The sequence below is a fragment of the Rasamsonia byssochlamydoides genome (assembly GCF_041956645.1).
Source record: "Rasamsonia byssochlamydoides strain NRRL 3658 unplaced genomic scaffold VTN77scaffold_14, whole genome shotgun sequence".
NCBI lineage: Eukaryota > Fungi > Ascomycota > Eurotiomycetes > Eurotiales > Trichocomaceae > Rasamsonia > Rasamsonia byssochlamydoides.
The window spans coordinates 86544-107659 of NW_027192397.1; the positions used below are offsets into that span (position 1 = coordinate 86544).

At 51.3% G+C, this 21116-nt stretch overlaps 7 protein-coding genes across 7 annotated transcripts; 2 read left to right on the top strand and 5 right to left on the bottom strand.

The window, feature by feature from the left end:
• Nucleotides 1–1891: 1891 nt before the first annotated feature.
• Nucleotides 1892–5497, top strand: VTN77DRAFT_1702 (uncharacterized protein; the record flags this gene model as incomplete). Its single annotated transcript, XM_069417463.1, has 2 exons — nt 1892–2215; nt 2279–5497. The coding sequence occupies 2 exons, from the start codon at nt 1892–1894 to the stop codon at nt 5495–5497; spliced, it is 3543 nt and encodes a 1180-aa protein (XP_069279807.1).
• Nucleotides 5498–7698: 2201 nt separating this feature from the next.
• Nucleotides 7699–9207, bottom strand: VTN77DRAFT_1703 (uncharacterized protein; the record flags this gene model as incomplete). The annotated part of the gene is made up of 2 exons (XM_069417464.1): nt 7699–8697; nt 8758–9207. The coding sequence occupies 2 exons, from the start codon at nt 9205–9207 to the stop codon at nt 7699–7701; spliced, it is 1449 nt and encodes a 482-aa protein (XP_069279808.1).
• Nucleotides 9208–10838: 1631 nt separating this feature from the next.
• On the bottom strand, nt 10839–11098 carry VTN77DRAFT_1704 (uncharacterized protein; the record flags this gene model as incomplete). The annotated part of the gene is made up of 2 exons (XM_069417465.1): nt 10839–11016; nt 11073–11098. The coding sequence occupies 2 exons, from the start codon at nt 11096–11098 to the stop codon at nt 10839–10841; spliced, it is 204 nt and encodes a 67-aa protein (XP_069279809.1).
• A 1606-nt stretch (nt 11099–12704) lies between these two features.
• On the bottom strand, nt 12705–14099 carry VTN77DRAFT_1705 (uncharacterized protein; the record flags this gene model as incomplete). Its single annotated transcript, XM_069417466.1, has 4 exons — nt 12705–13480; nt 13556–13712; nt 13777–13825; nt 13957–14099. 4 exons carry the CDS (start codon nt 14097–14099, stop codon nt 12705–12707), a joined length of 1125 nt encoding a protein of 374 aa, XP_069279810.1.
• A 1197-nt stretch (nt 14100–15296) lies between these two features.
• Nucleotides 15297–16472, top strand: VTN77DRAFT_1706 (uncharacterized protein; the record flags this gene model as incomplete). The annotated part of the gene is made up of 2 exons (XM_069417467.1): nt 15297–15948; nt 16045–16472. The coding sequence occupies 2 exons, from the start codon at nt 15297–15299 to the stop codon at nt 16470–16472; spliced, it is 1080 nt and encodes a 359-aa protein (XP_069279811.1).
• A 208-nt stretch (nt 16473–16680) lies between these two features.
• On the bottom strand, nt 16681–17724 carry VTN77DRAFT_1707 (uncharacterized protein; the record flags this gene model as incomplete). The annotated part of the gene is made up of 4 exons (XM_069417468.1): nt 16681–16731; nt 16796–17213; nt 17292–17581; nt 17656–17724. 4 exons carry the CDS (start codon nt 17722–17724, stop codon nt 16681–16683), a joined length of 828 nt encoding a protein of 275 aa, XP_069279812.1.
• Nucleotides 17725–18756: 1032 nt separating this feature from the next.
• Nucleotides 18757–20145, bottom strand: VTN77DRAFT_1708 (uncharacterized protein; the record flags this gene model as incomplete). Its single annotated transcript, XM_069417469.1, has 3 exons — nt 18757–19721; nt 19781–20003; nt 20062–20145. 3 exons carry the CDS (start codon nt 20143–20145, stop codon nt 18757–18759), a joined length of 1272 nt encoding a protein of 423 aa, XP_069279813.1.
• Nucleotides 20146–21116: the final 971 nt, after the last annotated feature.

Here is a 21116-nt window from a genome sequence, read left to right on the forward strand (position 1 = left end):
ATATGTCCTCGTAGGACCAGCCTTCTTTGGTCTTTCCATCCTCCGCGAGTTTCATCTGGGCATCCTCATCCCAATCCTCGTCAGCAATCGGCATCCTGTGGTTGCGCATCAGATCCTCATAGACATTCAAGGCTAAAGCGTCCAGCGTGTCACGGAGCTGGTCGTCAGCCTGGGTTTCGGGACGTGGGAAGGGATGCTGCTCCATCTCTTTCAGCCCTCTCGCGAGAACGGAATCTGGAAGCGACCACAAGCGATACGCAGTCTTGGTGTCCTCCTGAGATGGATATGGACCCCATTCCACCTCGTCGAACAGGTCTGGTCGGCCCGGATAGGGTGGAGGTTCGACGATGTTAGGCAGTGGATGTTCACGCCACACCTCTTCCCTCTTGTCCTTGTCTTGTGACATCTCTCGGTTCGGGCAAGGAAAGAAAACAAAGACTAATGAGTCAAAGATGCTCAAACAAAAGCTGCCAGTTCTAGACTATCTGCTATATCTTTGAAGTCGATGAACACGATCTGTCGAGGTATGGAGACCAACACCTTGAAAGTCACCGTAGAAAATAAATATACCTTGACGCTGGTATTGACTTGCAGATATAAATTTGTGTAAGAGAGTAATCATTTCTGATATTACAAAGAAAGGTATCGTGATAAGAGGTAAACAATGAAAGAACAACTTCTATTTTCAGTAAATATAGTAAGCTCCTCATCTCGGACCAGTGAACAACAAAATAAATAGAAAATCCATCGACGAAATACGGCCAATTACAAGGCGGGAAGTGTGTGTATATCGTGGTTGGAGACCGGTAGGTTGTCAAAGAAAAAGGCATATTCGTCTTTTCTTTGTCAATAGGTAATCACCTGGTTTCTTTAATACAGTACACACAGAGCAACCAGAACCGGAAGTTTGTAGGGACCAAACCAAACCAAGGTTGCATCTATAGACCACCCATCAATCAATAGAGTCAATCCAGGAATTCCACAGCTGCGATTCGGAGACCGTAGTTGCTCCAGAGCAGTGTTCCACGGATGTGCCGGCACTATCAAGATGGTGACAGTCATCAGCTAGCTGTCTTCAAGAAACACATGGCATTAAATCCAATCGAACCAAGTTTAGCATCAAGGATGAGAGAATTCTATGTTAGTTAGTTTGTTGGTCGTTCTCTGTTACTAGATATCTATTATAAGAAGCAGGTTACTACAGACTAGTCACGTTACTTGCCTGGCTGTGGAGACTTTAAGAACGCGTGTCCGCTAGGTTCTGCAGGTCATAATAAGTCCCAGGTTAAGACTAATTATTACTAGGCTCTGGCAGTAGTGGAGTGATCAAGCAACTTTGGAGTACCTAAGTACTAGCCTCTCCAGGTAAAATGAATTCGTGGTAATAGTGTAATACTGTACAGTATGCTCCGCCTCCGGTGGCCTGTGCGGAATTCCTCATGACAGGTGGAGAGCAGCGCAGCTGTTATCCCTTCTTGCATTGCTTTGAATTATTATTGAGCTCTCGGTTACTATTTTCGCTGCTTGCTAATGTACCATCCTAGTTGGAGTCGCGCTGACTCGGAAATCTGGTCCAACTTCTCGATTTAGTTCCTCACTATTGTGGCGCAGATACGAACCACGCGGGTGGAGATGTGTTACGCAGCCTGATCTCTTGAACCCATCACTCAAGCCTCAATCGCCTGCTACTTTGTGAACCCAGAGCTGTTTGTTGCAAGTCGCGAGCCTGCAAGCTCCAGCAAGAGAGGGTTGTCTTGCTGCAATCTAAGATAACCAGGTGGGGGATCTCGTTGAACTGGTCAGCAGATCAAGCTGCACTATTTGCGCCCATCGCCTCGTCCAACTTATCCTTCGCAACAGATGCTGAAGAATATTTCGCGAAAAACCAGGCATGTACGGATCACAGCCTCCTCCTCATCATCCTTCCAGTGCATATCACCATAGCCCTGGTCCTCCGCAGCCAGAATGGCGTCTGCCGCCGTCGTCATCAGCCCCTCCTCCACCACCACCACCGCCGCCGCCGCCTCTGCCTCCTCCTCCTCCAACATCCTCAACATACAATCCAGGTGTATACGGGCCGATGCCAGGTGGGCAGCCGACTGCTACAAACTCCCCCCATTCGAATATTCCAGGAGCAGCAGCGAATCCAGATACGACGACCTGGGGAGTACGGTATAATCAGTACCATGGACATCCCGCTCCACCTCCATTGCCAGTAGGTGAAAGAACAGTTGGATCTTCGTGTACGCCGGAGGAGCTGACGAATACTTTGACCTAGCCGCGCCCTAGCAGCTCTACAGCCAACCATTACCCCCCTCCACAGTCGCATGCGCCCAGCGCACCGTCATGGACGGCGCCTCAGACTGGCGACCTGTTGTCTACAGCAAGCTCTACAGAGTCCAGTCAGCCATGGAGAACAGATTCCAACTATGGCCAGCCGCCGCCAGCACCACCCCCTCCTCCTCCTAAGATCCCACCAGCTTATACGAACGAGATACAGCAAAACGCGCAAGTCTGGCAGCAAACGTATTCCTCACAATACTCAAATCACCCTCCAACCCACCGCTATGATCCGCCTATGCAGCAGCAAGCGTCCAAACCTCCACAAGCACCGACTGCATCATTGCCGGCCAAGACAGAGTCGCCATCTTTCGTACCGAGTGCGTCAGCCTTGGGTGGGGGGAGGCCATCTGATTGGGAGAATTTCTCTTCTGAGCCGGGAGAAGTTGATGACACCGCTGCTTTTCCGTCAAAGACGCCTGATGCTCAACCAGCTGTACCTCCGTCGGGAAAGGCGAGCCAAACTACTATCCAACCGCCGCCGGTAGTCACTTCATCCCCCCAGTCTGCGCAGCCTGGGTGGTTACCATCTCCTATTGATAATGCCGACACCAAGCAGCAAGGGTTCGCTTCTCCAGGACAAGCTCACCGAGATGACAGCGTCGTGTCGGCCGAGGATTACTCTCGGACTCAACCCATATCGCCAGAGACAAAACCTCAAAGTAAGACCAATCTGCAAAGCCCCATCTCACCGGCAGAACAGACTCCTTCTGGCACAGAAATGCGGGCAGAGCAACCTTCCACGCAGAGAAAGACAGCTGACGAACCTCAAATTGCATCACCTGTCAAAAAGGAATCGGGAACTGAGTCCACTCCTTCTCCTGCACTAACAGCCACTGCAGCCACTGCAACCACAGTGCCCGCAGAGACAGCCCCCTCGCAGGTAAAGGTCATCGATCCGTATGAAGATCTCGACCCGTGGTTCAAGTCTTCTTTGGTCCGTTACGTTACAATGCTCCGGAAGGAAGCCGTTGCTGAATCGGACGAGGAACGGTACAAAATATTTACAGGGTTTATGGCGAAAGAAACAAAACTTCGTGAAGTTTTATATAATATTGAGCCTCAGGCTAAAGATAACGCCCAGACTAGCGCTCCAATTGAACCTCCCCCGCGCTCCAAGTCTGTGGGTGCTTCGCCCACGGTCCAGTCTGGTCTGATACCGGTGGAATCTGAGGAGCAGCCGAGTAAGAAGCGCCCTGAAGTTGCCAAGCTTGAGACCATCCCCTCGCAAATATTAGACGAGTCGGATGGGATCTCCTACAGCCCTGGTGGAAGGCCGATACTATCTGGTCCGGCAGCAACAGCAAGCTCTGCAAACCGGCAGGGCCTTCAGCGGTCAGCTACGAACCCCACCGGTCGTTCTCAAAGCGCGAGATTGCCCTTGTCTGGAAACGAAAAAGCCGGCCTTCATGGGGCTTACCCGTCTCCTAACTCAGACGCCACCCCGCGGTCCACGTCGGTACCACCTCCTTCGATGCAGCCCATGCCTCCTCTGGTATCCGAGCCTCCGCAGCCCGCTTACATTCCTTTTCGATATTCAGAAGGGCCTCAACGAGGATCAGACAACCTAGTTGTTGATCGACCGGCTTATCAAGCTTATTCGGCTCTGCGACAGGCATCTGCAGAAAGCGGACGAGCAATGTCATCCACTCCCGCACCACAGGCTCGGCCCAGATCAGCAACCTTTGGTACTTCTCCGGTCCGAGGCGAACATGATGAGACATTCCTTGGTGTCATCCGGGAGAAAAGCGTGTCGTACCGCAGGAAACGGCCAGAGGTTGGATCTGGCGGCGTCGTCGAAGAATTGGGTGCCCTGATCCCAGTTCCCTTCCCCGAACAGGCCGAGAGTCCTGAAAATGTTGCTATCAGGAAGGAGATGCAGAAGTTCTCCAACGACTTCTGTTACATTGAAGATGCGATCGACAACTGGGAAAAGAGTGCAAAGGACCGACGTGCCAAGCTGGACAAGGAACGCGCTGCGCGCCAGGAAGAATCGGAGAAGCATATCGACGCGCTTTTCAACGACAAGGAAATTGGTTACGCTGACATCAACCAGCTAGAGGAGGAATTCCGGCAGAAGGAAGCCCGGACGCAGCTTGACGAAGAGAGGAAAGAACTCAATAGCTTCATTCGGAAAGTATTCAATCCGCTCGACACACGGCTGAAAGAGGAGATTGTCGAGCTGAAAGTCCTGTACCAGAGGGCCATTGATGAACTCCGCTCTGAAAGCAACGAGACCGGCGGGAAAGATGCAGCGAAGTATCAGCTGTCCCATACCATGAAAACAGTGAATGAGCTTTCCTCAAAGTTGGAGACCCGCTTCCAGAAGCGGTTGGATATTGCCTTGGACCGGGAACGGCGGCGGAAGAAGGCCGAGAGACGGCCACTCGTTTTCCTCGGCGACTCCCCTGCTTTGAAGAAGCTGGACGGCGAGTTCGACCGAATGGAGAAACTTAACATCCTGGAAGCAGCCAAGGACCGTGATGAACGGGCAAACAAACTGATGGATTCGTTTGATGAGGCGATTATGTATGGACTAGGTCATCATCAGCGCCTTCTTGACGATATCGCAGCGAAGACGAAAAAGCTGGACGGGGGTATGATCGATGACTGTGGTCTTTCGAAATCTGACATTGAGCTGCTTCTGAGATCGGTGTCTGCGCTTGTCCAGCTTCTTAGGGAGGATTCAGAATCCATGCTCGACAGTTTTGGAACGGCGGACTCGGCGCTGAACGATGCGGACTACAGTGTTTCGGTAGCGGAAGCTCGGTATTCGAACGCTAGTGTGGATGTGTTTCGTCGACTCGACGAGGAGAAGAGCAAAGAGGACGCCAAGATCCGGCAAGAACTGGACTCGAAGCTGGAGAGCGTCAGGAGGGGACCATCTGAGATTGCGGCCAAGATTGATTCCCTTCTGGAATCGATGGGCAAGGAGCCGGGTCCGAGATCAGGTCCATGGAGGCGACCATCTGCGATTGCTCCTGTTGCTCCAGCTGCTGTTGCTGGTCCAACTCCTGAAGTGCATCCGGGCGAGCTCTTGATGCCCGGTCCACGTCCTGCATCTGTGCATCCGCCGGACGGAGATCTGGAGCAGAAAGAGCGGCTCCGAAAGGCGCTGGAAGACGCCAAGAGGCGGAATGCGGCGAAGTTTGCTTAGGCAGTCTTGTACGAGATGTCTCAGTTATATCCTTTGCTTGGAGGATTTCATTTCTTGACACACGTGTATCTTGACGTCTTATTTTTATCATGATGTGATGACATAGCCAGTCTGGCTGCGATGACTGACGAATCTCCTTAACTGTGGACGGTATATACGTTTGATATAATAGAATCATGCGTTATTAACAGAAGATATTATTTAATGTTCTGTGTTGTGTTGAGTTATATCCTGTATATACATATATTGCCAGCATTATGATGATGAATATGAACTATACGCTGTGCATTTAATTCATTTTCAGTTCTTATTTTGTTTTTTTTTTGTTGTTTGTTTTTTCTGTTTTAACTTTCTTTTCTCGTCTTTCTTTCTTTTTTTTCCCCCGTTCTCTCTCTTCTTCTGTACGGAGTAGTCTCTCTAATCAATACTGGTACCAATTACTAACATTTTGCACCCGCAGATACTGTAACAATGTTCCATAGACTGGGTGATAATTGTTATTGATCGATTCCAAAATGAATCATAAAAAAGGAGATCAGTAAATTAGGGTACGTATGTACAGTACGTACAGAGTGTTAATTAATAATGAACAAGGGAGAGAGATCCACTTGACTCGAGTCATTACACCAACTAATAATAAATAGTACGGAGTAAACGCCTATATCAATCGGATAAATCCCCTATACTTGAAGGTGACAGACAGACAGACCGACAATTTTTTTTTGACTTTCCATAAATTTAAAAAAGGAAGGGAAACGATTGTGGTCAATCATCAAGACCAATTAATTACCTAGGTACGGAGTCCAGTATGTAGAGGAGGAGCAAGGACTTACAGTACGGAGTACTTCGTAGTAAAAGCTCGGACGCCGGCAACACGGGCCATGGCGCCAAACAGAGTACGCGGTAGTAATAATAATGGATAACGTCTCGACTTTGAGTCTTGACCGTCACCCTTGGCTCGATTTGATGATCAGGATCGGCGTACGGCCAGTACGGATATACGGAGTATATACGATTACGTAGTATTCTGTACGGAGTACGGAGCAGAGCATTATTATGATTATTTTAGGTATATACCATACCCCGTAGAACTAGAACTAGAACTAGCTAGAACAGACCGTTCGTTTTCTTTTTAGCCAACTGCGTTAGCTTTTAATTTTTAGTTAAAAAAAGAAGTAAATATGTAAGTACTATACTAAGTAGGTATGTACTGTACCTAGGTATGTAGGTACGGAGTGAGTATTTTTGTTTAGGTATGTACTCCGTAAGCACTCTGAAGAGTGAGGAACAAACAATCTGTCTACTCCGTACTGAGGTATGTAGGTAGGTATACTCCGTCCATACTGGTCCATAGACTGTCCTACGTTTACTGTATCTCCACCGTCTACGGAGTACTTCGTATGAAGTAATAATATCCCCACCGTAAAGTTTGGTACCCTAATTTAGTAAGTTAGACGGATTCGACCCTGAACTTTAGGTAGTTCCCATTCCCATCCCCCCACTTCTTAGCGTGGTAAATCATTCCAATAATATTCCTGATTTTCCTGATTTCCTCCATTGATTAATAATAATATTAATGATATTAGTTTTACTCCATATATAGTATAGAATAGAATACTTCTACGGCTTTATGGGGTATTTATTAATTATTCATTAGTATGAATGAATATCGCTTGGTTTGATTTGATTTGACGCCAGCGATAAACTCGCGGATCCGCGGTCATGTCGCCGGCGCCCTTAGCGTCGTGGCCCCAGGCACTACTCCGGGGAAGGTCGGAAGTCGGGTCCTTTTTCCGTCTCTTTATTCCTTTTTTTAGATTGTCATGCTTTAAAATTAAAGGTGGTGCCAGACTGCCAGTTAATGGTAATAATACCCCTGGTGAGAGGAGATATGGTTGTTCTGCTTTGCTTTGCTATGCTATGCTTTTTTTGGCCATGGCATCTAGCCATGAGACTGACTGCAACTGTAGATGGAGTGTAAGGAGTGAATGAATGCAATTCATTGAAATTTTATTTCATAACTATAGACAGAAGGAATGAAAGCATGGTCCAGCCTGATGAAGTGAAGTGATAGTGAGTGATATCAGTCGATGCAGTAAAGACTACATACAACGCTGCTAGGGGTATGATGGGCATACAACAAAAAGGGTCGCTGGTAATACGCCTTGCCCATCACGTTCATGAAAATGTGTTGGAGTCGTCTACTTGGTCCGCTTCTGGCTGCCTCCAGCTGGCCCAGTCGCAGGTCTCTTGGCCCTCGACGTCGTCGCACCCGACTCGGCATCGTGGATCAACGACTTCAGCTTCAGCACATACGGTGACGGAGCCCGGTTGATCTCGATCTTGCCGAGAATCTCGTTGAGATGCGGTAGATACTGCCGCAAAACGGACGACGGGAGCTCCTCCAGCGCATCCAACACGAACAGGCCCTCAGCCTCATTGGCCTGCCCGATCAGCTGCTCGTAAAGGTTCCGATCATCTTCATCTTCGCCCGGAGGCGCAACACGACCCCATCGGTTGCCCTCAAACGCATCGATGTTGCGTGTGCTGACTTCCTGAAGCAGCATCACGAGCGCTTGCGCCGCCCCTTTGCTGCCGTATGGGATTCGGACCGATAGGTTGGCCTGGATCCGGTTGACGTTCTGTCGCAGCCGCTGCGCAACTTCTTTCACGTCCAGGGGTCGCTCCCCCACAGGGAGTCGCCCCGTGTCGCGGTAGACATCGAATTGAGCAAGGAGGTCCCGCGATCGCTTCTGGATCTTGTCGAAGTAGATGGCTGCACACGCGCCCGCGGGCATGGCCTTGCGGAGACTGGTATAGACATTGTCGTCGTGCACCGCGAGCCGGAACAGGGTAGCTTCGAAGTCACCCTGCACAACGCACTGCTCTGGAGTTCGTCGCTGGTCCGTCGTTTCCACAAGATCTCGGCGGAACTCCTCCGGGAGGATTTCACTGAAAGCAGACATGATGTCGCGAACCTTGTCCTGGCGGGTCATCCCGCCGTTCTCGGGGTCGGACCCAGACGGGGACGCGGTGCCCGGAACATACTGCCAGTCCAAGTGTTCCGCCACTGCTTCCAATCGATCGTGGAGGAGCTCATCAAGGCGGGGCAGTTTGGGAGAGAATCCGCCACTGGATAGGGGCACACCAGGAGGAGGGGTTCGGGGGGAGATGCTGTCGTACAGCTGATCCACAAGCCACTATCCCAAAAAATCTATGAGCGCCCCACATATGAAAGGAGTCAAAAGAGAGGTACTTACAAAGATGTGTCGACAAGCAATGTCCGGCCGATTCTCAAACTCGGAGCAGGTGCATTCAGGCGCCCCGGCGCGGATTCGAACCAGTGGTCGTTCTGCCAGCTGGAATTCATATACACCCGGTGTCTCACGGCAGTATATCACGTCGAATTGTCCAGTCAGCCCGGCGAGCGCACGAGCCCTCGACTCCATTTCCAGGCTCTCGAGATCATAGACGATCTTGGACCTCGCCCGGACCATACGTGCAAGCGGTTGGTTGTCTTCCTCCTCCTCCTCCTCTTCTTCTTCAGTCTCGTCGCTCTCATTTCCCGGGGCATCATCAGAGACATCGTCGGTGTCATCCTCATCGTGACGAGGGGCCTCCGCGTCCTGGGCTCTCCGAGCCTGGGAACGGGTGGTTGGCATATTCTCGCCAATGGAGAGCTTCCCGAGCTGTTTCGTAGGAGGAGACATAAGCACCGAAGATGAATGGTCAAAGTGTGCTGTCAGTTGCGGCTCTGGAGACGGTCCAAGGGGAATATATATAGAGTTTCTTCCGAACCACGGATGACGGTGGGCACCTTGGATCCATTGAACCAACGTCGGCACAGCAATAGTGACTCCTCCATCACATAAGCAGAAAGAAAGACGGAGGAGAAGACGCCGTTCAACAGCCGCACCAAGCTTCGCCGCAGAAATTATGGATGACTGCACATGTGGCACTGGCAGACACAACATCTAGAAGGGTAACCATGGCGCCCCCGAGCCAGAATATCCAATGAGCCACAATGCGGCACCAGACAGGCGGCGCTTAGGGGAATGACAAGAAGCAACCCGGATACAGAAAATCATGGCACCGGTAGTCGTAGTGCAGAGGAGTGAGGGAGTCAGAAAGACGGGGGGATCGGGGAACCAAAGAACAGGGTAACTTTAAAAATTAAACAAAGGGATCAGGGGATGGGACGCCGTCCGGAGCCGCCATGTATCCATATCAACCGTCAGACGCGCAACCAATTAGAGTGATCGATGGTCCACTAGACAACATCTTGGTAACGGGCCAGATCTTGTCTGGAGGGTAATGAAAGGGAGGTGAAATCCTCATTTCTTTCGAAAAGATGGAACGATGCGCCGCGGCGTCTTATCCAAGGCAGACAGTGAGTCCGGTGATGTAGAGGGACTGGATGAGAGATGTCGATTTCCATCTTCGCGGCGCAGGTCTAAAGACCAGACAGAGACAGTCATACAGCTGACGATGTTGGTGCTGACTTTTTTCTTTCATCTGTAATCTACCTGAGTGTTGGACAAGCTTCGAAGGGACAGTAGGCGGCTAACTGTTTCCTCTTTGTGTGAGTTTTTTGACATATTATTACTGAAGACGGGGTTCATCTTGCAGAGTGCCCGCTGGTCGAACTACTGTTACTGTATCATCTCTGAGAGTGTCTGTCTGGTACTCCGTACTGCAGGACGAAGCGAGGCGCAAGTCACCAGTGTTAGCAGTCGTTAGTGGAGTCCAAGTCTCCAACGCTGGAAATGGATGATATACTCCGTACAGCCACGAGTCCCATGACAAGCCGGTTCCTTAATAGCCCGGTAGTTATTAGTTCGCCGACGCTGACAGATCCAGTGCACGGGCTTTGGCTAAACGCGCATGCTTAAAAAGCGGTAAAACCCCTGCAAGCTAGGTCGGCTGGTGCTGAATAGCTATCAGTTAGCTGACTCTGTGGGTCGGTCTTAGGCATGGGGGAATCCGAACTAACTAGCTGACGGTTGGCGATGGAAGCCGACTGAACGGTGGGACCGCCATGGCGCACGCAGAACAGAACACCGCCCCATCATGTTAATTAAGTAGTGGAATGTGCACCCAGACGTTGACATCGAATTGTCGACGTCTGCGCCGCTGGCGAGTGCCCAGCTGGGCCTGGCGGCGCCGTGGGAGCCTTTCCATCCAGGATGGAATCACCCTCCTGTCCATCTCTATCATAATGAAAAGCCTCTTCTTAACCGCCGCCAGATCCTTTGTTGGGTGGGGAGTGGTGGGTTTGGGATTCAAGATTTTCTCTGAACAGGACTCTGTCATCTGCAGCCCGGTGTTAGCCAGCAGGGTGCTACCAACAAACCCCGAACCCGAAGGTCAGGGAAGGCAGACTTGGAGAGTGCCTGAAGCTGATCGATCGATGGAGAAGGCGTTCGCGTAAGGATTGTCTGCTGCTCCTCTTCAGCCTCAGAAGAATGGTCGAGTCGCCAGGAAGACGCCTCCTGTGCCGTCGGATATCACCTCCAACCCTGCCTGACTCATCATCATTATTGTAGTTTTATCACCATTGTTGCCGGGTACTTACCAGGGTAGCTGCTCATGAGTGGGCATGACAGTTCATGGCACAAGCTCGTGGAGAAGCTGCACAGATCCTGGCTGGTGTCCCGCCTGTTTGGTCTTGGGAGCGACTAACCGGAACAATCCTTGTCGCCTGTGAGAACAATGCTCCGTACAGTATTACACACCTGGACAATCATTCTTCAGGCCTGGTATGAAGAAATAATGGCTTCTCTTGGCGTTAGTGGTTTGGCAGGAGGTCATTTGGAGTGGAAGTCAGCGGCTATCGCAGAAATTCTTTTGGTGATCCTCTCCCAACAACTTTTGCCCAGAAGAGTTCAGGTCGGCCTGGACGAGGTGACAAATCTCGAGTAGTTGGTAGTTGCAGGTTGTGGATCAAGATAGACGCTCCTACAGCAATTGCACACGGAAGGAATCAGGAACCTAGTGTTGTCTGAGTAAACCAACAGTTAGTTCTCCAGTCGGTAGATAAGAGTCCAAGCTAAAAGAATTCAGATGCACAATCACATACGTGCATACATGCATATCAGAATCCAAGAAAGAAAGAGAAAAATGATGTGTACTGTACTACACAACTGTATGTTGACAACGGTGATGTGCATTTCCAATCAATAAGCGCCAGAGGGATTCAAACCCAGAGCTTACCATCCAACCAATCTATCGCCCGTCGAGTCGTCGACCCAAACTGCGGGGGAAAGAACCAGACAGGTATTCATTGTTGGATGAATTTATTGACTGGTTGAGTGATTGATTAATCCATCGTTAGTTGTTGGTTCCTAGAACTACTAGGTAGGTGCTGATTGGGTATGATGTAGACGGAGTTGTAGAAAATAATCACCGAGATTAAATATTATACTTTCCACCTGCATATTGGGCCAGTCACGGGATTAGTCAGAGACTCTAGTATTTGTATCTACCCAAGGCTTTATTAATTAAAAGGATGGACTGTAGGCATGGACTGCATGCAAGATAAGCGCCAGTCCAGTCAGTTGGTTGCTCATGACCTTGGTCCATTGGACTCGGAAAAAAAATATCAGTGATTGGAAGAAGGAAGGACAAGATAACGCAATTCATATTGTCATGACAGTCTATAGGAGGGAGCTGGTCAGGTCTGTTTCAATTATGATACCGTGTCTTAGTAATTGGACAATACCCCAGCGATGAGCTCGCACCGTCTAGTAGTCCATATGGTTGGAGCGAAGATGAGCTCCTTATGATCAGATCAATTTCCCCTGTTGATATCTGGTTGCCACTACAATGAATTGAAGCAAGTCCCCCTTTAATTTGACTATAATATTGCCTCTATAATACCTTGATGGTATAAAGTAAGTAATAAGCTATTAATAATGAAAATCTGAAGTGATTGCTATTCTACCTATCATGGGAAGGGGATAAAGGAATAAAGTAGAATGGATTTATCCCTTTATTATGCCTAATCACGAAGAAAATGTCCCTTAACAAAAATATATAATTGGAGGAGCGATAAGAGAGTAGGACTGTTAGTAGTACTACTCTTAAGGTTGGCCGATAAATTGGATAATACAAGTTGTGCATTCATTATCACGATGATCAGTGACAGTTGACATAGGTACGTACAGTAAATCCATTTACATCGACAGGACTATAATATACCACAGAATCAATCGTCCGACAAATCCAGCACAACCCTCCCCTGCAACTCCCCCCTGTTCATTCTCTCAAAAACACTGGTCAGATTTTCCATCTTCTCGATTTGATAGTGCGCCTTGAGGATGCCCCTCGCAGCATACTCCATCGTCTCGAGGGCGTCCTTGCGATTCCCCACGGCGGAGCCGGTGATGGTATACTGTCCCGAGACGATGGGTCCCGGTGCAGCGCTCGCGATGGGCAGGAGGTCGCCCTCTGGGATGCCGACGCAGACCACTGTCCCGTTGAACCGGAGGAATCTCACAGACTGCGCGTATGCGGAGTTGGCGGCTGTGCAGACGATGACTGCGTGGGCGCCCAGCCCGCCGCTCGTCAGCGACTTGACGTGGCTTGCAATGTCACTGTCCTTAGAGGAGGCGAACTTGGTCACATCGACGAAATGCTCTGCGCCCGACGCCCTGACCAGCTCCTCCTTACCGCCGTGATCGATCCCGATGACCCGGAACCCCATGCCTCGGCTGGCCAGCTGGCATGCGAGATGGCCCAACCCGCCGCCTGCGCCCAAGATGACCACCCAGTCCCCTGGCTGGGCCTTGCTGCGTTTGAGAGCGGCGTAGACGGTGACGCCGGCGCAGAGCATTGGTGCGGCGTCAGCGGAGGATAGACCGTCGGGGATGGGGGTGACGTAATTTGCTGGGCCCAGGGCATACTGCTGGAAGGTGCCGGGTGTATAGTATCCAGAGATCTTTTGGTCGAAGCAGAGGCCGTCTGAACCAGATAGGCAGGCCACTGAGTAAATCAGTACCATGATTTATTCCAGACTGCTACTTAAGTAGGATGCTAGTTAAAAAGGATGCTGCTCACAGCAGTTGGTACAAGCGCTGGAAACCCATTTGATGCCGACCCTGTCGCCGATCTTGAGGCGGGAGGATTCTGTACCAGGCCCCAGCTTGACGACATGGCCTACGCCTTCGTGGCCGCCGACCTGGTTGGGTTGGGTTGGGAGAGGGAGTGTTTTCCACTGTGACGGTAGATGTCAGAGATAAGGATCGACTTGACGCATTGACTGGTCAATTTTCTCATACCGTGTTCGTCATGACACCGAGGTCAGAATGACAGACACCGGAATGTGTTCTGGAGGTTCCCATCAGCATAACTTGCTGTCAAGCTCGGTGGATATAACAAGGCCTTTCCCCCCTCCCCCATTTCTATTTCTTTCGTATTTCACTCCAAGGATGAAAGAACTGAACTAGTACAACACGTACAACCGGATAAGAACCTCCCCGTTCCCTGGTTCGGGAACATCCAGCTCGACGACCTTCGTCGAAATGGTCCCCGGACGGTCATAGACGACAGCTTTGTACTTCTGAGGGATTTCGGGCTCAAGTGAATTGCCTTTCGCGATCATGTGGGTTGAGTTTGTATTTGTGTGGAGATGTCTCTTCCAGGGGAGTTACGAGCGTAGAGAAACGAACGATGGGAGTAGCATGCTCGCGTGTGTGTGTAGGTATCCTGTGCAGTGTGTATGTAGTAGTATACAGCGTGGCTGATAGGGTCGAATTTATGATATATGATTAACAACGGGATTCTTCCAGTTCAACTGAGGGACCCCCTCCTCTCTTTCCTCTTTCCTGTCCTTCTACCTCGGATAAGGTTGTTGGTCTCTTTGAGAGAGGAGGGGGACAACCTTGGCGATAAGCCATGACATGGGTACGAGCAAGGGTATAAGCTTGATCACAGTGTTGGAAGCTGATGTGGAATAATACCCTGGTCGTACCGTCCGTCGTACGTTAGACATCGCTGGGGGATGGACCATCGAGTAGGCCGCAGAGCAGAAGGAGGGCGGGGTTTTGCGGGGAAGGGAGGAGCTTGGTAAGTTTAGGTAGGTAGATCGGTTCTTCCAGATACTAAGACAGGGTTAGTGAGCTTGTCAATCAATCTCGTTGGCGCCAACAGTATCGGTTAGTTGACTGTTGTGGTTGGGTAGGTAGTAGATAGGCTTAAAACGACGGGGTGGATGGATTAAGACTCAAATCGAGATCCATGGATGGAGATGGACCTCAAACTGCGGGGAAGGATGAAACAAAACCTCTGCAAATGGATGAGATAAATATAAATAGATCAATGGACCTGTGTGCATGTATATTTTTGCCATATCTAGAGTACCCGGGTAGTTTTATCTCCGTTGTTGAGGCACTGGCCCACCCAGTCCTAATCGCGATGCCGGTTAAATATGTCAATTAGTCGGACGATTGCTCGGCATAATGGTCGCCGACAAGGCAGGAAGAACGATGCAACTTCTATCAGAGTTTCTGTCCGATTATGAACTTGAGATCTTCCACTTGTAACACTTGAAGTATCACCTTCATTATCATAATTCTTTCCCCCAATCTTCAACTTGGAGGAGGAGGAGGTAATAAGTACCGACTTCTTATAGATCGATTTCCTGTCCAATCATCTCTGGCCATTTTCTAATTATTATCTAGAACAACCCCGCATTATAGACAGACAGAACGACAGCACGGGATATTTCTACAGTCAGCCAGCGTGTGAGAAAAATATATATACTGTCACAAGAGGGAAAAAGCAAGAAAGAAACTGCGACATGCCAATCCCCATTGTCGACTCGCATATCCACCTCTTCCCCCAGGCACATCTCCCCACACTGGCCTGGCATGGCCCCGACAATCCCCTCGGCGCGCAACACTCGATCGACGAGTACCGCACTGCCACCCAAACCGTCCCGACTTCTCCTGACGAGACGACAACGACGTACCTCCGCGGATTCGTCTTCCTCGAGACAGATCGCATCTCGTCACTCGACGATGCCGGCTGGACGCACGCGCTGGACGAAGTCTCGCTGCTAACCCGCATTGCCCTAGGCGAGCCCATCTCCGGCGAAGGCCACCAGCCTGCGGACCGCTCGTTGTGTCTGGGCATCGTGCCCTGGGCGCCTGTCCCCGCTGGCCCGGACGCGCTGGCCCGGTACCTGTCTCTTGCCAAGCAGCGCGCCCGCACGGAGGAGGTCTGGAAGAAAGTCCGCGGTGTGCGGTACCTCCTCCAGGATAAGCCCGCGGGGACGATGCTCAACCCGGGGTTTGTCGAGGGGCTGAAATGGCTGGGTCGGCAGAAGCTGGTGTTTGATCTGGGGATTGACGCGAGACAGGGTGGGCTTTGGCAGCTGCGAGAAGCGGTGGAGATGATGCAGAAAGTCTACGAGGGGGTGGGCGAGGAGGAAAGGGTTGTTTTCGTCATTAGTGAGTTCCAACCCTCTCTCTCCAATGTTCAATTACCAGTTTTCAATGACTTCCTTCTTCAGCAGAATCGTCTGACCAGAAAAAAAAAACGTCTAGATCACCTCTGCAAACCAAACCTCCGCCTCCCATATTCCACCCCTGAGTCGATCACGACACACGCCGATTTCATCGAATGGAAAGCCCTCATCACCGCCATGGCCGCCCACCCAACGACCTACATGAAGCTGTCTGGTGCGCTGTCAGAGCTACCGCCGCTGTCGTCCACCCCCGAACCAGACATCGACGCGCTGGTCGACCGGCTACAGCCCTGGACGGACGCCGTGTTCGACACCTTCGGGCCCGAGCGCGTGCTGTTTGGCTCCGACTGGCCCGTGTGCAACATCGGAGGGGGTGGGAACGAGGTCTCGTGGCGGCGATGGAGGAGCATCGTCGAGGGCGTGTTGGAAGGACGTGGGTTGACGGAGGAGCAGAAGAAGGGGGTTTGGGGAGGAGTTGCGGTGAAGGCGTATAGGTTGGAGATTTAGATACATACGAGTCGTTTAAGGCTTATACATACGTTATGTACATGTACAGAGAAGAACCATACTGGCAGCATGTACAAGTAGGTAGTGAAAAATAATATATGCAGTCCAACATAGACCATCCTATGCAGCTTCATTCATAGAAATTATATATTCGTCATGTCAAAGGAGATGGACAACAGAGATAAACCGGAATTTATTCCAATTTTCTTCACTGCAGGTTGACGAATGCTCCTCCGTCGACGAGGATCTGTGCTCCGGTCTATGTAGACAGGTCAGGTCAGGTCAGATCATCGAGTTCAATCCAGCAGGGACAGCAGACTCACCACATAACCGCTCAACTCATCCGAAGCCAAAAACACTGCCGGCCCCGCCAAATCCTTCGGCTGCCCCAACCTTCCCAGCGGGATCCGTCCCTCCATATACGCGCGCTTCTTCTCATTGCTCAGGTCCTCCTCGTTCAGCTGCGTGCGGATCGTCCCCGGCAGGAGGGCGTTGCATCGGATGCCGTACTTGCCCAGCGCCACGGCCGTCGACTGCATCAGGGACAGCACCCCAGCCTTTGTGGGCGTGTAGTGCGTCTGCTGTCCGCCGCCGACGAGCGCGGAGATGGAGCTGATTCCGATGATGGAGCCGCCTGGCGGCGACTGGTGGAGCGCCATCTGGCGCGCGGCGGCTTGGGTTGCGAAGAAGGCACCGGAGAGGTTGATCGAGACGGTTTGGTTGAGGAGGCTGGGTTCAATGCTGTGCCAGCGTCAGCCATCTTGTAGCAGAAAGTAGAAAAAAGAAAGGATAGTGGATAGTTGGATAAACAGATCTTACTGCAAAAACTCCGCAAACTGACACACCCCCGCATTGCTCACAAACACGTCCAACCGACCAAACGCCTCGACCGTCCTGGCGACAAATTTCGTGCTCGTCTCCGGAAGCGAAATATCGCCCGGGACGGTGATGAACCTTTGTTCCTGCTGTTCTTCTTCTTCTTGCTGCTCAGCTGCAATGACTACAGCAGCATCTCTGTGAAAGGCCTCGACAAGCTCCTCCTCGCCAGGTGCACCGAGATGGTTGACGGCGACTTTGGCGCCTTGGTGGAGGTATTCGAGAGCGATGGCCTGGATGAAACCCAGTCAGTTCTATCTTTCTTCTTTCCTTCTGTATTTTTTTTTCTGCAGAAGAGTATATGCACCCGTCCGATTCCCGTCAATCCACCCGTGATGGCAGCGACCTTGCCTGCCAGGAGTCGCGGGGAAGGCATTTCAATTTGTGTAACTGTACACCAGAGATGATGCGTTCGTTCAATGGGACAGGTATCAATCTGGGCAGGTATGTGGGTAGGTATTTTCAAATTGATTTGTATCGACGAGTGGGGCACGTCGGAGAGGGAATTGAAAGAGGATAAATCTTGAAATGTGGGAAAGAGAGAGTTATGTAGTGAGAAGGGGACAAGGAAAAACAGAATTGAGCTCTTGACACAGAGAAATTCGATGATTGTACTGTGGATATGTACCAGGTAAGTGTCGGCAATTAGGACTATAACTGTCGGATATTTGTTGTGTGGCACGCGTCGTTGCTAGAACCGCAGCTATTCATCTATCTAACCTACGTTGCTCAGTCAAATACTACTACGAATCTCATCCCATCATATATCTACTGTATATGTATCCGCCTATTTATTTATTCCTGTCCTGAATGGAGAGACGTATTATCCCCTCGCCGCATGTCCTTCTTTTGTCTTCTGGTTGCCTGCATTCCTTGGAACGTGACCGACCCCGCGGTGGAGCTGGCCGTCGGGGTTCTCGGGGTAATGATCGCCCGAGCGGGGAAGAGACCCACATCTCCTCGGTGGGCAGGCCGAACCATGGATGGTTCCTACGGTATTAGATTAGTTTCATAACAAAATACTGTTATAACGAAAGGATGATGGATGGGTTCGATGCGAGTATTAACTGTTGTTTCTTTTCACAGTCTTTATCTACGGACAGGCAGGACTGACGCGTTGCAACTTACACCTGGTTTCACTGAATGCAATCCTATCTCAGTCTAGTTCTGTGCAATATACCTCCATTCAAGTCGCCTCTTTCGCTCTTCACTCAGTCTATGTTGTACATTGACTAGCAGCAGTGGAAAATATAGATATAGACAGAAGAGAAAGAAAAGTTGTACTCCGTACAATATATCCACAAAGGCCATATAAAATGCCTCGCTGAAAATAAAAAAAAAAGAAAGCTCATGTCATGCTGTCAACTTCATACACTCCATGCAGTTGCTTGCAACTGCATGCAACTGTTCAAGCCCCGTTGGCCTCCTGCTCACTCTCCGCCGGCAAGGTCAGGCTCTTCGCAGGCGCCGGAGTCAGCAGCGCAGACGCCGGGATCAACGGAGCAGCCGGGTTCAACTCTAGGCCAAACCCGGGCTTGTCCAGCTCGCTCACATCAATGTATCCCTTCACCGGGATCGGCTCGTTCAGGAACAGATTTCCAAACACCGGCTCCACGGTGCGGCCGTCTGCCGAATTGGCGAGGTACTCCTGGAACGGCGTGTTGGGTTGAGAGACGACAAAGTGGTAGGAATACGGCCCCGAGGCGTGCGGGACCACCGGGATATCGTAGGCGGCTGCCAGCGCCGACACCTTGAGCAACTCTGTCAACCCGCCCAGCCACATCACATCCGGCTGGATGATGTCCAGATTGCGGCCCTCGACCAGCTTCCGGAACCCGTATCGGGAGTACTCGTGTTCGCCCGTGGTGAACTTGACCGTCGGGTGCGCCTTCTTGAGCAGGGCGTGGCCATCAAAGTCGTCCGGTGCAAGACATTCTTCCCACCAGTCAATGTGCAGTCCCTCGGCCTCGGCCCGCTTGACCAGCTCGATGGTGTAGGAGACGTTGAGCGACATGTAGCAATCCACGCGCAAGGGGAAATCCGGTCCGACGGCCTCTCGGTGCTTGCGGAGAAATTCGATGTTTCGCAACAAGCCATCAATACCCTCGTCCGGTCCGTACGGCAGGGGCACCTTGGCTCCGATGAAGCCCGCCTCCTTGGCGGCACCCGGTTGGGGTCCGGTGCAGTAGAAGTGCAGCCTCTTGCGGGTTGCTCCCCCGATCATCTTGTAGACGGGCTCCTTGCGAATCTTGCCGACCAGGTCCCAAAGGGCCAGATCAATGACGGAGATGACAGCAACGGGAAGGCCTTTACGTCCGTAGAACATGGATGCTCGGTACATCTTCTCAAAGAGGTCGTTATGGTCACGGGGGTCTGAGAAGAAAACACCAGTCAGTCCAGTCGCGTTAGTTTGTAAGAGTCTTGTTTCTTACCTGCGCCGATAAGGAACCGCTCAAAATGCTGATGGACCAGCCAGCAGGCGGGAGGGCCTCCAAAACCGGTCGCAAACCCTTTGGTGCCATCGCTGGTCTCGATCTCGACACAGAACGAACCCAACACGTTGATACCCCAGCTCGTTCTCGACGCGCGGTACTGCTCCCACCGAGCCATCGGAGTCGAGATGGGGCTATCAACCAGCCAATGCCCACCTTTGACCTGTGACGATCTCAGCGCTGACCTGAAGCACGCCAATTGCAAGCAGGATTGGACCTACATTGTGGTAGTCTCCCCCAGAGCCCACACCCTGAACCACAAACGTCCTCACATGTTTGATGACGGGGAATGTCGCGGTCGCCATGTTGTCACGGGAGGGCTCTAAGTCGTGCAGAAACAGGTCCCACGGGTGCAATGGACAAAAAAGGTGCCTGGAAAAAGAAACAGTCGCACCGTGTGATACCTTGATAGCAGAACGAGGGAGAACTGGAGAAAGGAAGACGGCCTCGGTATATAAACAAATGCTCGGTGCAGCGACGGCAGTCCCGGAAAATAATTAACCGGAAACAAGTCCGTGCCTGCCTCTTCCATCGCGGGCTTAATCATAGTAATCCTCTCAGAATGGTCTTTTGGTCTTCTGCCATCGGTGGTGTGCCCAGGTTCGGTGCAATCCCCCCCGAGACCCCCGAACCATCCCCGTGCCGCCGAAAACAACAGGCTAACCATGTCTGGATTAGCTCAATGGTGGAGATCAGCCATTTTGCGGGGTTGTGCGCTGGGGCCGAGCGAACCCCGTTTTGCCGAACTGAGAAAGCGCGACCCAGGGAAACAGGAACCAGTAGAAGAGAGCTCTCTCGATTGCTGCTTCCGACTCTCAATCCACGAGCAATCATCTTCAAACGGATCTCTCATTCTGTCTCAATTGCCGCGCTAATCCGCCTTCGTCTGCCGATCTCAGTTTTTTTTTTCCCTTTTTCTTCTCGATGGGCCTGGTCGGAATTAGATGACGTCGTCGCTGGTTGGTCGACTGACGCTTCGCGATATCACAATGCCGACCACCGCTGTCCCTGTCGTCAAAGCTTCTCCGCTGCAGACCGCTCGGCAATCCAAGAATGCTGACCCCATGCAGAGTCCCGATGGTGATTCATCGGGGGCCGAGTCCGGGAGTGAACAATTGGTGGATGGGAATGGCTCGCATAATGCCTCGTCGCGCGGGACGAAGAGGAAACGTCCTCAAATGGTGTCGTAGGTGCTCCTCACTTCCGTCTTATCACCGTCATGTCTTTTCAATTCTCGTCCTGTCTTCCACTCCACTGTCCGGGAGAGGGAGGTGGG